Genomic DNA, 15608 nt, shown 5'->3' with positions numbered 1-15608 from the left:
ATAATTAATCTACACACGCTATAATATTATGCTTGGTTATACATTTTAATACAACAATAGTAATAATAATAAACAAAAATGTGATACATATTGCACTTTTACTTAAGCATAATAAATCAGCTAGGTTTTATGTATATATATATATATATATATATATATTATATAGTACCTATTTTAATGATAAATATAATAATTATTAATAAGTAATATTTTACATTACGTTATAAAGGTCGACAATAATAATATATTATTATTATTATTATTATTCTAGCTACGTTAGATTGTCACAAGTATCTAACGAAAATAATTATTATACAAACAGTGTTCAGTGTTGTAGATATTTGTATAATATTGTTTTTTTTTAACAACAAAATAAGTGTAAACGCAAAGTTCACACTAAGGATCGAGATCGGATTTATAACATATTTTAATCACAAAATGACTAGCATAGTATTTAGAACAAGGGCGAGTGTATTATGTGAATATATATTATTTCAAGTATCCTCGTTCTATGTAGAGTACCTAATAATGAGCGGATAAAAGCCCCACAATAATGTGTTATAATATTAGTTATTGGTAAATGACTTTGTACTGGACATTGTAACGTTGAAGTCTTACATTATATGTTTAAGAAAAAAAAAACAAAATATATGTATACTTTTCGACGTAGAACGTATTTTATAATTGTTTGTTATACTTAAAAAATAAACAATGGTAGGTATGTACTCGTATGACTTATTTACAAAAATATCTAATAATACATTAACGTGAAAACTAAGTAGCTAAATTTTCGTTTAGGATTTCGACTAGAATTGATTGTCTTACGGTCTTCAACGTCCATCAGTGGGCACATTTTTTACAATAATATGACTTTATGGGTAAAAATGTGACAAAATCTACGACTACCACTAATGTCCGTATGCCCTAAGCGTAGACCGGACTAGGTATTATTATTGGAATTCCTTTTGACAAAGTAATAATTATAATGCACAGACTATGATTATTATTAATAATAATGGATATTTTATTGTTGGCGTTGGCACCCTCCTCATTCCATGTGTTTGTACGAGGGTCGGACGGTGCCGGCGGACAGCGACCGAGCTGCCCAGTGGACGTCCGTCTGTCATGGTGACGCATAGTGCGAGTAGCTGCCCAGGTGCGGTGCCACGCCGCCGTGGTGGTTGACCGCCGGGCTCGCTGCCGGATGATGGTGGCCCATCGAGTGTGTAGCCGAGGCGGCCGCTATGTTCGAGTACAAGTTGGCGCCGGGATTGCTCCAGTATGACGACGCCGATGGGAATATACTACCTGTAAAACACCGACCAAGAAAACCACCACTGTTAAAAAACATATATTATTTGCTCATTGACATGCTTATATGGCTGGGAGTCATTCTGAAAATTTGTCCGTCGTCTCGAGCGACATGTTAAGCGTCATTATGCATTATGGAGGAGTATTAAGGAATTATGGAGGGGTATGGAGGAGGATTAATAGAGATAAAAGATTGCAGGACAAATCCACGTATTGATGACAGGAGGCAATATTTGACAAACATTTATCTAGTAACCATTTCAAGTATGCCGACTACATTTTAATGTGAAAACATGTTAAGTTTTTCTAGTTATAAAAACGTTTTTATTTTTCTTCGAGTAAAGACGAAAGTTTGATAAAAAAAATGACTTTCGTCAAAGTCATTTAGACAGTTAGTAAGATTTATTAGAGAAAACCATAAAATAGTAAAAAACATATGAACGTTTATAATACAATTTTAAAAACAGAAATAAAAAATAGGCCTTTACGCCCCTATAGAGACGATGTTAAACTTTATCAACAACAATTTTACCATCCTAATCTCCTTATTAGCTCACTACACACCCTATCTCTCCTTAACAACGCTCCTTGCCGTTTGAAATGTCAATTAGCTCTATCGAAAAATCGATTGCAACTCATAATCCTATTTTTATCCTGTCCTAACCCCACCTGACCCTTCTGCCATAACACCATAATCAAATGATGCTAAAAAAACTCACCACAATGTCTTATTCATAAGTACATAATTTATAACGATGGGTCTAGCAGTCGATGAGCTCCGTTAGACCATTAAGACCTTTATTGATTATCTTTGTACTTCTATGTTCTATTGATTTAAGCGACCCCAGACGAGAGTTCGGTTACTGTGATGAAACCTATGTATATAACGGGTCTCACGAAGGAGTCGCTACCTAACATAATAATATTCTGCTAACTGTAATTCTTTTTTGGAATGAAGGTAAATGCATTGGCCAAAAGCAGATATTAGTGCCGAAATGAAATGTACCGAAACTTCGTTATTGGAGATGATGTATTTTTCCCGTTGTGAGCCATAGGCGGTTTTTGTCGAGGGGTGTACAGCAGTATTGGTTTGGCAATATTTTACGGGTTATTGCTATGAACAAAACCCCTGCGCACGGTGTTCGACCGAAACGAACATATTGACAAATGATATTACATACTAATGGGTTTCTCTTTTGCGATTGATTTTGGTCTATCTCATTTTGTAACAATTACGGACGTTTTATTTGTTTATGAGAGAGAGAGAGAGAGAGAGAGAGAGTGAGAGAGACATATAATTGTCCCTACATATTTTGCTTTTAATTCAATTGCACAGCACCCGTTACCATATAGTAGCAGGGACACATAATCATATAGTACATAGAGCATATATACAGAGAGCTTCGCCGATTGGAACGTGACGTGGAATTTAAATAATATTTCTCTCTTCCGTACTTATCTCGGTAATCGTAACACACTGCACAGTGTGTTATTTAGATTCCGGTCTACATATGGAGGTGTACATAATAATATATGTGGATTATAACAAGGGAAAAAAAGTTAAAATGCAATTCAAACGATTTCCAACGACTTTTGATCCGAGTGTCGTTCGAACTTAAAGTTTACACTATGCGATTCACGTACCGTTTTGTTAAGATCATACCACTATAACTCATCCAAGCCGTGTAAGTATGGTGTATACATTTTATCTCGTTTGCTAAAGGTCTCTTCGACACCGAGTTTAATAAATGCGCTTTATGCACGTGCACCGATCCGGGGTTCTATCGGTTCAACGCCAAGCAATTTCCGGTGCCGCCGATATAGCAGCTCTCCCGTGTTAATATATTTTTGTCGTTCCTTTACACCGTACCGTGTTTGTTGTATGGAAATGCTTTTGCTGTTTGCCAATAACATTTTTCGCCACAGCTAAAAACAATAGCCAACTGTCTCGGGGGGGACAGAACTCATATTTGACATCAGGGAGATCACATCAAGAATATCGAGTTTGCTTTCGTCAAAATGTGATTTCTCCATATTTTTTTTTGAGGTTGCTTTAATAAGAAAAAAGATCAGCCTAATTTACAAACCTTTTGCTAATAACTAACGTTGTTCTAATTGTTTTATCCGGTACCGTTTTTGTGAGTTCTCGCTCTCTCTCTTTTTATTTTCGACTATTGAATATTATAATAACATGTTGCGATAATTTTAAAAATTACTTAACGGACGCGTAGGAATCGGTCGAGCGAAAAATCACTGGATACAATGTGCTCCTTGGTAAAGAAGGGTGTCCCCGTCGCCTTTGCTAGTCATTAATGGCGACGACGACAGTCATTAAGAGCCCATTGTGGACAGCTAATGAGACAGACGATTCGTTTCGGAGTATAAATATCTCTGCTGAATCTCCGGTCCTTAATGTGTCGTGGGGTCTCTGTTGCAGGGGCCGAGGGGAATGTGAATTTCATAACTATTCTCGTAGTGCTTGTATAAATCAAGTCGACAGCAATATAATAATAATGTATAGCTCGGCGGTGGTAAAGTTTTAATGTCATCATAATATTCATTGGACTTGCACAAAGTGTAATGTTTATCGTCGTTTCCAAATTCTCTATATATTAATGTAATATAACATGATCGTGTGTGGTTAACGCATAGGGTAATAATATATATATATACTGCCGAGCGACAGTGTGACCACGTTAAAATAAATACTTTTTTATAGGTTGTTGAACACTGCACAGAATAATCCTTATCAACTTTACGGATCAATAGAAAATCGATTTCGTGTATAACGTTATAGCTGATAAATGTAATTTTGTCATTGTGGTCACACTGTAGCTCGCCTTTTTGCTTACTTCATAATAGCGTCCCCTGGGTTAATGTTTTAAATCGATGGTAGAACTTCTAGGCGTCTGGTAAGTTTGCATTTACATTATGTGTATATAGTTTATTCAAAGGTCGGATATTGACACGTTAGCCAATTTACTCGTTTGATTAAAACATTTGAATTTGCATAACGTTAAATCATTGAACTCCGTAGATGCTACTATCGTGCTATATACAGGGTGTTGATCCATTTAACGTCACATTTAATTAACTTTTTTAATTAAGTATAACTTACTGAAAATTGTGACTGGTCAGATGAGGCGGAGTGCGGTTGAGTATTCTAAATTTTTATCTCTAATAACTTTGAAAATAATTATCCAAAACTGGTTATTAAACCTAACCGTTTAAGTGTCAATAGTTGATAGACCTTTGAATGTAACCCAAGAAAAATACAATTTTGAATATTGTCAAAATGTAAAATAACATTAAACAAAAAGAAAAACTACAAATTTTTTAGGAAAATATCTAGGGAAATTTGTTCCCTAGAAAATGAGTGTCTTAAGTTAAACGGATCGTCGTATTAGAAAAATATTTGCCAGCAGGACTTTCCTTGGGTCTTAAAAAGTCACCTCAAGAATATATTCTGTTGGAATACTTAATGCAGCGAAAGGTATCCGAATGTAAAGGTGTCGAGACCAAAGCACACACGATTATCCTTTGCACGCACTTTGCCGGTGAATATCAAATAGATGCAACGTTTTGCTTCACTTCGGTTCCCTCGACTTAAGTATAAGTAGGTCCATGCACACAAGAGGTGAACTAACAATACACACACGGGGTTCGATTTACACAACACCCTGTTCAATGTAAGTCCTCTGCCGTGTTGTCGCGGGTGCCCGCCGGCAAAAGCCGTGCGGTTGACATGACTTGTTTGTGCGTTATACTTCTCTCTCTCTTATTTTTCCTTCTTTTTTATCTTACTTGCCCGTTTTCGTTTCCCCCAGCCAGACGTTCACGCTTTAAAAGCACAATCGTTTACATACGAACGGTTCGGTTATGTTTGTTTGTTTGATCACCCTCCCCCTCCCCTTTCGCATGACCGGACACGACGCCTTCGCTTACTCGAGTTTTCTCATAGCCTTCATTTTCCCTTTTCCGATCTCCCTTTTTTTCGTCTTAGAATGGCCATTGTCTCACTGTCGGTTTAACATACACAATTTATACCGGTTAGGTTAGGTTCTTGTCTTGTGACACTTTGGTCGCTTAGCAGACCAAACACAATTACAGGATACTAATTAGAATCAAATATTTAATATAATATAGTGGGTATGATGTTAACTGTAGTTCACTGACCTGCGGTAGACGTGATACCGGGTGCGTGAGGTGACATGAAGTTTAACTTGGGCGAATGATGATGGTGATGATGATAAGTCGTCATGAACAAGTCCGATTGGTATTTGTACGCACTCGGATCTGCCGTCGCCGGTTGTGTGGCTGCTGCAAGTCCTTGGAAGTCAAATTTGTAAGCGTATCTCTTTCCGTGTACTTTGGTCATGATGTTCTTGTCGTAGTAATACCTGCGAAAACATAAGCTGTTTTTTATACTCGATACGTGAAAACCCAGAAAATAACACACATAATCTGACCGGATTAAATTCAAGTTTAAACGCAATAATTTTTTTTTAAGTTAACGTTAAAATAATAACAAATATATTGTTTTGAGTAAATCATTAATTAAGATCTTACCGAACGACGGTGAAGTATTATAAAAAATGTCATTAGCTCTTTGCCTCTGAAAGGGTGGAGTTATTTTATTTATTTATATTTCTTGCGCACTCTCCTAAAATCAAATATCTTGGCCTCACCCTAGATCAAAGATTAACGTGGGCTCAACACACCAAAACTAAAAGATTAGCATTGAATCATCGTCTTCGTATGCTCAAACCCTTATTAACCAATAATATATACACCTCTATTAAAACAAAATTTCTTATATATAAAACATTTTTAAAACCACTATGGACCTACGGCCTGCAACTCTGGGGCTATGCGAAAAAGTCAAACATAATGAAAATCCAAGCCTTTCAAAATATTGCACTTAGAAAACTAACGAATGCTCCACCCTACGTGTCAAATCATACACTACATTCCGACTTAAAATTAAAAACAATAAATGATGAAGCAAAAATCTTTTATAAAAGATTCCATAGCCGCCTAAATAATTATCCAAATCCATTAATAAAAAAATTGACCACCCCTACAATACCTGGTAATCCTCCGAGACGTCTGAAGCGTAATTGGTGTCGAGATCTCTTAAATTAAATTAATAGCAAGTTAACAGAAAGTGTTATCAATGGGTGGCTTCTTTCAACAAAACTTCATTATTTTATAACATTTATCACATATTCTTATTGTGTCTAGTATAATTGATACAGATTGTTTATTACGTGTAAAAATAAAAAAATATTTCCTGCTCGCACTATAAAATTAATATACTAAAGCCATGCTTTTTATTTTTACATTATTTACACATTTCTAACAAAGGGTTTCTTGCAAAACCGGTAAAAAATTAAAACAATATAATTTTTCGTTTGCTTGCAATTTACCAAAGCCCGATTTTAACTATTCTAGAGTCCGCTTTGTGTGGATGGAAAAGAGTATCGGAAGTGCGGTGTACGGTTAGCCAAAGGGACTAATGGAAACGATTGAAATCGCAATAACCGGACTGCGTAGTCGACTGCAAAAAGATCTGCCGGCAAGGGCAAACGACAATCAATTTTTATTCCGTCCCCTTACGGATGCCACGCAGTTAATTTCATTTCCGAATTGAAAACACACAGAATGAGTTTTGCTGCCGCGCAAAAAGGTATTACTATACCATTATGAGACCGATGGAAACATTGATTTGTCCAAGTGAAATCAAAAGCGTTGCAAACGACAGTCATATTATTATTATTAGTAGTATTCAGCTGATTCGTTTTTATTTCTAAAGAGTAATGGGCAAACGAGTCCAACGTGAACTAGACAAGAAATTATAGTGGTTTTGCAATGAGGGAGTTTTTTTTTTGTATACTAAATAGGTAAATATTTAGTCATTTTATCGTATTGTAAAGTGACATGAACAAAAATTGTTTCAATATAAAATAGGAACGATGAGTAGGTCATAGTTTTGTGCTTGGTCGGTTCGGATTAGTTCTTCTTATACTATTATTGGGTGTTTTCTTTATCAGAGTTAAATTAAACTATGCAGGGCAAGTCTTTTGTTTGTTACACTACTGACTTGGGGAGGTATTTTTGAAATGAATAGATTTACCGGCAACAGCAGCAGCTCCACTGCGGCCGTGATGCGTATACAGAATTAATAAACCATTTCGGATGGTGTTTTGCGCTTTGCACAGAAAAAAGGGCGCCCGTGATTAACGCACAATCAGTGGCAATCACCGACCATCAACCCCTCGCGTACAATTAGAGCGCCTAAAGCCAGTTTTACACACCCCCAACCCCTTAATTAGGATATATTACAAGTCCGCGCCCCAAGGCCAAATACGTGTCTATGGGGTGTTGTGTAAATCCAATCGACGGGGAGGTAAAATGTTTTTTTTCCCTCCAAAAGTACAATAACGCGTCTCGCCTGTCTCGGAATTAATTCCACGGTGGTATTAGCGGAAAGTCTTAGAAAAATCGACACAACAAGTCCATCAGATGGGGTTTATCCCATCGTCGGCGCAATCTTGATCAGAAGTTGGCCCGCATTTGAATATATATTATATATTTTTTTCTTAGGCGACGGCGCTTCGGACACATAGAGTGATCCATTTAATATCAGAGATAGCAGTACCAACTGCTCAACAATTTTTCTTTTGTGTGATCATACTGGCTTTAGTCTTTATGTTTACTTAACTCTAACAAACAAGCTATTACATGTTGTTCATCTCTTAACATTATTACTCTATGATTGTAATATACAGAGTGATCCATTTAACGCGAGACACTCATTTTCTCGGGAAACATATACAATTTTGTAGCCTACATTTTTTGTTTATCTTAAAAATGTTGAAATTTAAACGGTAATGTATTTATTCGTTTTTTTTTATTAGCTGTTGTTTGAAAAACATTACAGCTGAACCATTAGACTTATAGTTAACAAATAAAAAGGTTAAAAATAAATATTAGGAAACAGCTTGTACATGGTACTAAAATTATGGTTGGCAAAATACATATTGTTAGCTGATGTAGTAACTACTAAAAACAAGTATTAAAAAAACGGTAAAGAGACAGGGATTACAATAGTTACAATACTTTTAATAATAAATACAAATTTAGTCTAGTTTTTAGCGCCCAGGAAAAATTACAAAAAAAAAAAACACCTACAGTTTCTTTTGGTAACATTTTTTTTGGTGTGTTGTAACTTATCAAAATTATGCAATTTTTTTATTTTTGCAATGTTATGGAATAAATGGTATTTTAAACTTTGGCTAAAACAAATTTCTCAGCTACCTCATGATCTAAAAATCTCAGGTATATAACAGCTGATTAACATACCTTAATGCTCGGCTGAGTTTGTCATAGTTCATGTTGGGTTTGGATTTGCGTTCGCCCCATCGGCGAGCCACTTCGTCAGGGTCGGTTAGCTTAAACTCGCCGTTTGTACCTTCCCATGTAATGCACGCCGCGTTACTGCTGTCAGACAAAAGTTCTAACAGAAATTGCCACAATTGTATTTGACCGGAACCTGTAAAATATTGTACAATTTAACATAAACGTGTATAAACTACATGCAGTTGAGACGGATTTAAATTCCTCGACTGAAAACTGACCGACTTGGCTCAAATTAGGGTGTTTTTACTATCATAAAATCGATACACTTGCCAACTGCTAGTTACGACAGATCCAAATGAGTGAACGAGTAAATAAATTGAAATTATTAAATATAGGTATGATTAAGATTTTATGACGTTAACTTGAATGTATTTAGGCATTTATAACATATAAATTATTTTAAATAAATACAAATAATGTCCATAAAGTAAAAACAAAAAAGTAAACGTCTCATATAATTGAAAGCATGTTTGAACTTTTTAAATTTAGCTTAACATTTTCAAGCTAAAATTAACATAACTCTGTACAGTAATTGCAGTATAAAAATCAATATCATTATTAACTACACTTGGAAACGCGTGCCCGTCTGTCAGATAAGATATAATATAAGGGCATCATAGACCGTGACGAATGGGCGTCTGCATAAGTGTGTGTGGCACAAGTTTAGATAGGCTACACGCGAGTTCAACATAATTTAAACCAAAGCCAGTAAAAAGTGTCAAGTATTACGTGGGAATATTTTTTATTATATGGACACCCTTTGACCCCTAACGATTGTAAAAAATTAATCACAACAATGTAACTTTATTATATTAACCGTTTTTTTCTCTCATTTTAATCGTGTGACTTGTACATTACACTAATGACCGTTAACACAGACGACTATACTTAAGTATAGTTTAACCTATTGTTTCAGTATTGTTTAACTACAATAGTACATTTTAAGAATTTTTATTACTGTTAACGGCCATTAGTGGAGTAAAATTGTTCTATTTGTTATTATATACAACCGCGTTGTGGGTAATTAACCCCTTAATTTATTGATAATATAATATAGCTTAAACGTTAACTTTAAACTTACCAGAACTGGCTAATCGGCTGCTAGTTGCGCCAAACATTTGATAGGGATCTGAAATATTCAATTCATAGTTTTTATTAATATTGCACGTTTATAATATTATAAACGGACTATACAATCAGTAATAAGGTTGAATTAATTTATAAATAAAAAAAAAATATAGAATGAAAATTTGATTTATAATATTATGTGATGACAATAAACGGTCATTAATAACTCTAAAAAAAAATCATCACCGTAATAAAATTCCTATTATTTCACACTTATTACATGCTGGTAGTAAGTACACAATAAGGGAGTGAACATGCCCCGGAGTTACTTAAAAAGGGGTTAACGTACATATTGTAACGTGCAGTTTGTGTACAGAAACGGAGCAAAAAAAGCCAAAAATGCAATAATACTTCTAACTAGATTTATTGTAAAATAATAATTTATGCTTTTTAACTTATATGTAATCAGTATAATGACTTATTTGAGTATTTAAACAGAAAGCAAAGAATTTGTCATGGTTTTTTTTGAAAGTAAAAAAAAAAATATAAAACTCAAAAGTAATAAATAATAAATGATTATTGTTACAAATTGACAAATTTAAATTTAGTCATCTATGTTCTGAAGAACACTTGTTGTTAGTTTTGGTATTGTTTATTACAATATAATGAAAAAATAATTAATTAATTTCATTTGAGCCGAACTAATTAAAACACTACAGTAGCTGTACAAAAAACTATTGAACATTTTTTTGGGGGGTTCAGATTAATAAGTTTGTCACGGAGGGAATTGTATACTGTATATAAAAAAAGGGTCAGCGAGTAAATAACTGTGACTGTTATTCTTTCAGGTTGACTTGATAAGCGGCGTTTAGGTTGCATTTTAAACGTGATACTACTCAGCGGGGTCTGACATCTGAGTGCTTCCAAAAACGCTTTAGCGGTTCCATTATCGGCACGTGGACTCGCCTCACGGTCGCTTGGGTTGATTGACAGCTTATATATATAATGAAGGGATTGTGAGGGGGATAAGGTGTTGACGAGGGCAGAGCATCGTTCTTCTTAGTAAGTTAGTCGGTTCATAACTTGTATGTCAAGTGCCAGCACTTTAAAACCGCACTTCCCTGAGTTCATTATGTACAGACATTATATTTTTGGTTGAACTTCGATTTTTTTTTTGACGAATTTTGCAAAATATCAACTATTGTTTTATTATTTCAGACCGTTATAAGTAATTAATAATAGAAAATTACTTTTACTATTCGTTTGCTATGATTTTGTAAAGTTATTACATTTTCTCATATATATTTTCTTAGGTTGTCCAAAAAAAGAAGCCGTCATTGTGTTGAATAGGTAGTTAAAACCGCTTATCTATCATTATCTCAACAAAATAGTTAGACACAAAATTAAAATTCTAGGTTAGGTGATGATAACATGATGATTAATCCGTCATATATTTGATAAGTAATGGACAAAACATTAATCAATATTCACAAAATAGCAGCTTCCTACTATTTTCATAAGCAGCCGACTATAGGCAATAGGCGTTCCATATATTATTGAGCTCAGTGGTGTCTGGTTATCGCCTATCTGACAATGGAAGCATAAATATATGAATTTTATGGGCTTGATTTTCAAAGTATTGAAAAATATATATACCTTGAAGTGTAGGAAAAAGGTAATTTTTAAAATATTCATAAGAAAACTAATGTCTTCCATCAGTAACCCTGTATAGAGTAGTTTATTACAATATATAAGGTATCATTTTTAAGTATATGTATATATATATATATATTTTTTTTTATATATATACAGTGGTTGTAAACGTGCCGTGGTATTTTTTATAGACTCTGTCGATTTGGAAATCAGTGCGAAAATCTGACAAAGCGTGGAATACTGTCGTTCTAATAGAGACGGCAGTATCATAACATAACAACAATAATATGATGTGGGAGGGCGACACGGTCGGTTGGGCATCATCGGCGTAATCCCACGGGATGGATTGCAGTTACTGCAAGTTAAACGCCGCCTGTTGTGTGTGTGTGTGTGTGTGTGTGTGTGCGGTCTCTTGTTCACGGTCACTTGTTGGGGCGATGCCGTCAGCGGGCTAGCCAAATCCGCCCACCTAATATTAACGACGAAAAGCTGTTCGTTTTGGCGACGGCACACGCGTGCACCGTTCCATTACAGCACGGTCGGGGGAGTTCAATTTTAATTATTATTGTCATAACCCGTCACCGTGCCCGTTTGGCCAAGACAACGGACAGCACACAAAATAAGATATAGCCCATGATAATTAGAATAACCATTCGATCGCAATAAGTAAAATATTATAAAGTAGGTAAGCGAAAAGGCCAGCTGCGTCGTGACCAGAATGACAAAATTACATTTTACTGGTACATATTTTTTTAATAATTTGTTTTACTATTGCAACCGTGTAATACGAAATATAATATCACATTTTTTTTTAACTACTAAACGTATTTTTTGTTGGCTCTTTTAAAAGTGCAACTTTGTTACTCAGAATTATTATTTAAAAACACGATTTTTACCGAAAAAAAAAACAACAAAATATACGATGAACGGGTCTTTCAAGTAAATATTTGATTCATGGGTTGATTGAATTTTCTGTGCGTTTGTGTGTGATTGAGATTGCTTATATGATTTCCCCTTGCTCGGTGTTTACAGTCGAACGCTTTTGCAAAGGTGACGACAACGGCGGCAATGATGGGCGCCACGGGGCATTTGGTTTTTGATCTCGTCAGCCCGACGGATCCGCCTTTGATGTGCGTCTAATCAAAGCTCATTGGACCGCATAGCGCTTGCGGCCTTTGCCGGTGGTCGAATAACAAGAGATTATAATGGAATTACACCGGTTGTCATCCAGTTGTTTTTTCGACCAAAACCACCCTTCGAGGGGTTAAACGTCGACGTCATAAAACCGCACACCAAATACTTTATTTGGAGTTTTGATATTTTTTATTTTTTATGTACAACACACGAAAATCAAGCAACAATAACACAACCTACACAGATGCGATAAAGACATTTGTATGTAGCATCTAAAATTTCAAATCTTTGGTAAGACACTAGTTTTTTTGAAAAAATTACAATTTTTAGTTTATGTTATTAGTTATTTAAGATATCAGTGTGGAAAATTAATTAGTATAAATTGTTGTGCAGATATTTTACAATATTATTGTACAAATTCCTTATTAATCATATGATTTAAATGACAATTGACACTATTATGGCAGATTAGGTAGTTTTTTTTTTATCTAATCTGTGATATTATTAATGAAATAGAATGCTCGAGTCTGCGTTCACACCGATTTCATTTTGAGTCACGGTTTTTGTTTACATGCCAAGTGAGCTATCCGTTTTCTTTTCATTTTATTCTGTGCTAAAACTGTTGACTGGTTCAATAATAAAGTTTAAAATTCAGAAAGGAAGAAAGGCTGGAGTGAGGTTTTATTTTTATCTGAGCGAATACTCAACCGCACTGGTGTAGTTCTTATAAAATTTACATTTTCTTTTGTACCACCGCTTGATCGTTAAGATGTGAGTATATTTTTTATGTTTTGCATGCAACAATAATATTTATATAGGTACGTGTAATGCATTTATGTGTGTTATTCGATTGTCCGACGGTCCAGACGTCGTTAACCTTTTTTTTCGGTAGTGTCCAAGCGTGATGAAGCGCATTTGTGTTGTGCAAGACCTTTTCACCCCTGAAACCGTCTTGATTGTGCACAGGAAAACGGTCGGCCATCAAAAGGGCTCCCTATGTGATTTTGACGAATCGCCGGACAACGTGACGAACGTTTATTTACTTAGGATTTTTATCGTTTTCCGTTTATTTTTTTATCATAAAAAATACTCGGTGTGTTAGTTTGCCAACGAATGAATAATCAATATGAACCCATTCTACAAGGGGTGAGGAGGGTTATAAGGATTCAGAATTCTAAAGTTTCTCCTACTTAACTACTCTTGCATTTAAAAACTATTGTAATGCAAAAATGCCCACTGCACCTAATTGCTGCATTTTGACTTTCATTAAAAAAAATAATAAAACATGTTTAAGTAACTCGGTGTCTATGATATTGTTAGTATTTCTTATTTAAAAAGTTCAACCTTGTAGATGTACGTTGTTAAATCATATTGAAAGTCAATAATAATCCAACTATTAATAAATAATAAATAATAGAGTTGTTGGTAAACTATTTCTAAAGAAAGTCATGCAAACATATAACTTTGTGCACGTACCTTGTGTTTGTCCAGTGGAATGTGTGTTCCATGATCCTTTATAATGTGTATCTGAAAAATAATAACATACTTGTTAATTGAGCGAATCATGAGTATTACACAAAATTAAGATAGATATTTTATTTATACTTTTATAAACGAATTTTCGCTAAACCTGTACAATTTTTTAATTAATGCTGTCGAATAGGATTTTTAAGTATTCTATAATTAAATAGTAAGTATTTAATAAATATACTTAACCTATATTAAGTATATAAATGCACTTCGCCTATCTCTCATCCTTATTCGAATTCCATAATTGGTCAATAGTTGACTTATATGCATTGAGTAGCTGTTATAAAGCGATAATAGTAAAAAATCTTCATATTTAATGTAAAACAAATGTAATAAAGAACAAAAAGGAAAGCCTTATTTCCAACCCGTTAGAGATGACAAAAAATCTAAATTATTTATGTGATAAATCTCTAGTATATAATAACCATATCCTGTCATCTGCTTTATTTTTTTTAAAATATTTAATGTATACTAGATAAACGTCGCTTATTAACGTCATCAAATTGGTTAGCTCTATTTACCACTTATATTTAATGGCTGTAAAAAATTAATATTTCATTGACGGAATGCCTCCATGAGACCGGCCCATGGCGCTGGATTATTTTAAAAATTTAATAATTCAACAAGTGGGTAACTCATTGTCTGAATAAATAATACAAAAAATACATATTCCCAATAAATACAAATTTACAAATAATTTTGTACTATTTCATAAAAAAATGTTTCCTTGCTTAGAATTTTAATATTTGTCTGCATATCTAGTGAAATTGAATTTCCAAGATACTTTTTTATAAGTTTAAAGGAAAAAAAAAACATTCAGCAAAACTAGCCTAGTTACAAACCGAAATCCGAATCATTAGCTATGATATTTTTATATTGAAGCCGTTGTATAAACATTGTAATACGATATACATATTATATATTTACAAATTATTTTTAGATCAAAGTTTATTGGAAAAGGTAAGATTTTAAAAATTAACTAGTAATTTAACCGGACATCAAATACCCAAATTCACCAACCTATTCCGGTCATGAATATTACACACAACGTTTAAACACCATTCAATTTTGAAGCCCAGTTATGTTACAGTAAGTTAATTGATATAAATATTAAATTGATCTAGGAGTCATTTTAAACATGCCAAATAATTTAAATGGTAAATTATATTAAGTTTTACTATTTACAGAAGTCACTTTCCGGCATTTCCATTAGACGTTGGTCGTTTAATTAATGTATATCATGTAATTTTAAAGTAGACTAATACACCACGCTGTCATTTATTGTGAGTTGATATATTTTTATCTAATCGAATGGAACGGGAAGGTACGCAGTAACCTCCTAATACATGTGTATATTTCAACGGTTATTTCGAATATTATTGAATAAATTATTATTATGTAAAACAAAGCAACATATCATAATTGTACGGCACGTACCGGCAAAAATCATTGATAAGTTTGTGAATGTTCCATTTCGACTTAAGTAGTCC

At 34.0% G+C, this 15608-nt stretch overlaps 1 protein-coding gene across 2 annotated transcripts in view; it reads right to left on the bottom strand.

The window, feature by feature from the left end:
- Window positions 1–251: 251 nt before the first annotated feature.
- The window catches only part of LOC126834295 (DNA-binding protein D-ETS-3), a 35720-nt gene continuing 20363 nt past the window's right edge, over window positions 252–15608 (bottom strand). For both annotated transcript variants that reach the window (XM_050566106.1, XM_050566105.1), the window contains exons 6-10: window positions 14065–14115; window positions 9815–9862; window positions 8677–8866; window positions 5488–5711; window positions 252–1308 (exon numbers count right to left, since the gene is read on the bottom strand). In XM_050566106.1, coding sequence (XP_050422063.1) covers window positions 1124–1308; window positions 5488–5711; window positions 8677–8866; window positions 9815–9862; window positions 14065–14115 — 698 coding nt within the window. In that variant the 3' untranslated portion in view covers window positions 252–1123. The remainder of the gene's footprint in view (window positions 1309–5487; window positions 5712–8676; window positions 8867–9814; window positions 9863–14064; window positions 14116–15608) is intronic.

The sequence above is a fragment of the Adelges cooleyi genome, unplaced genomic scaffold (assembly GCF_023614345.1).
Source record: "Adelges cooleyi isolate 19-005CV unplaced genomic scaffold, UGA_ACOO_1.1 ACOO_flye_CR_arks_rails_tigmint_CR_PRNA_21, whole genome shotgun sequence".
In the NCBI taxonomy this organism is placed as follows: Eukaryota; Metazoa; Arthropoda; class Insecta; order Hemiptera; family Adelgidae; genus Adelges; species Adelges cooleyi.
The sequence above is the reverse complement of the archived record's forward strand: the minus strand, read 5'-3'. Positions and strand labels throughout refer to the sequence as shown.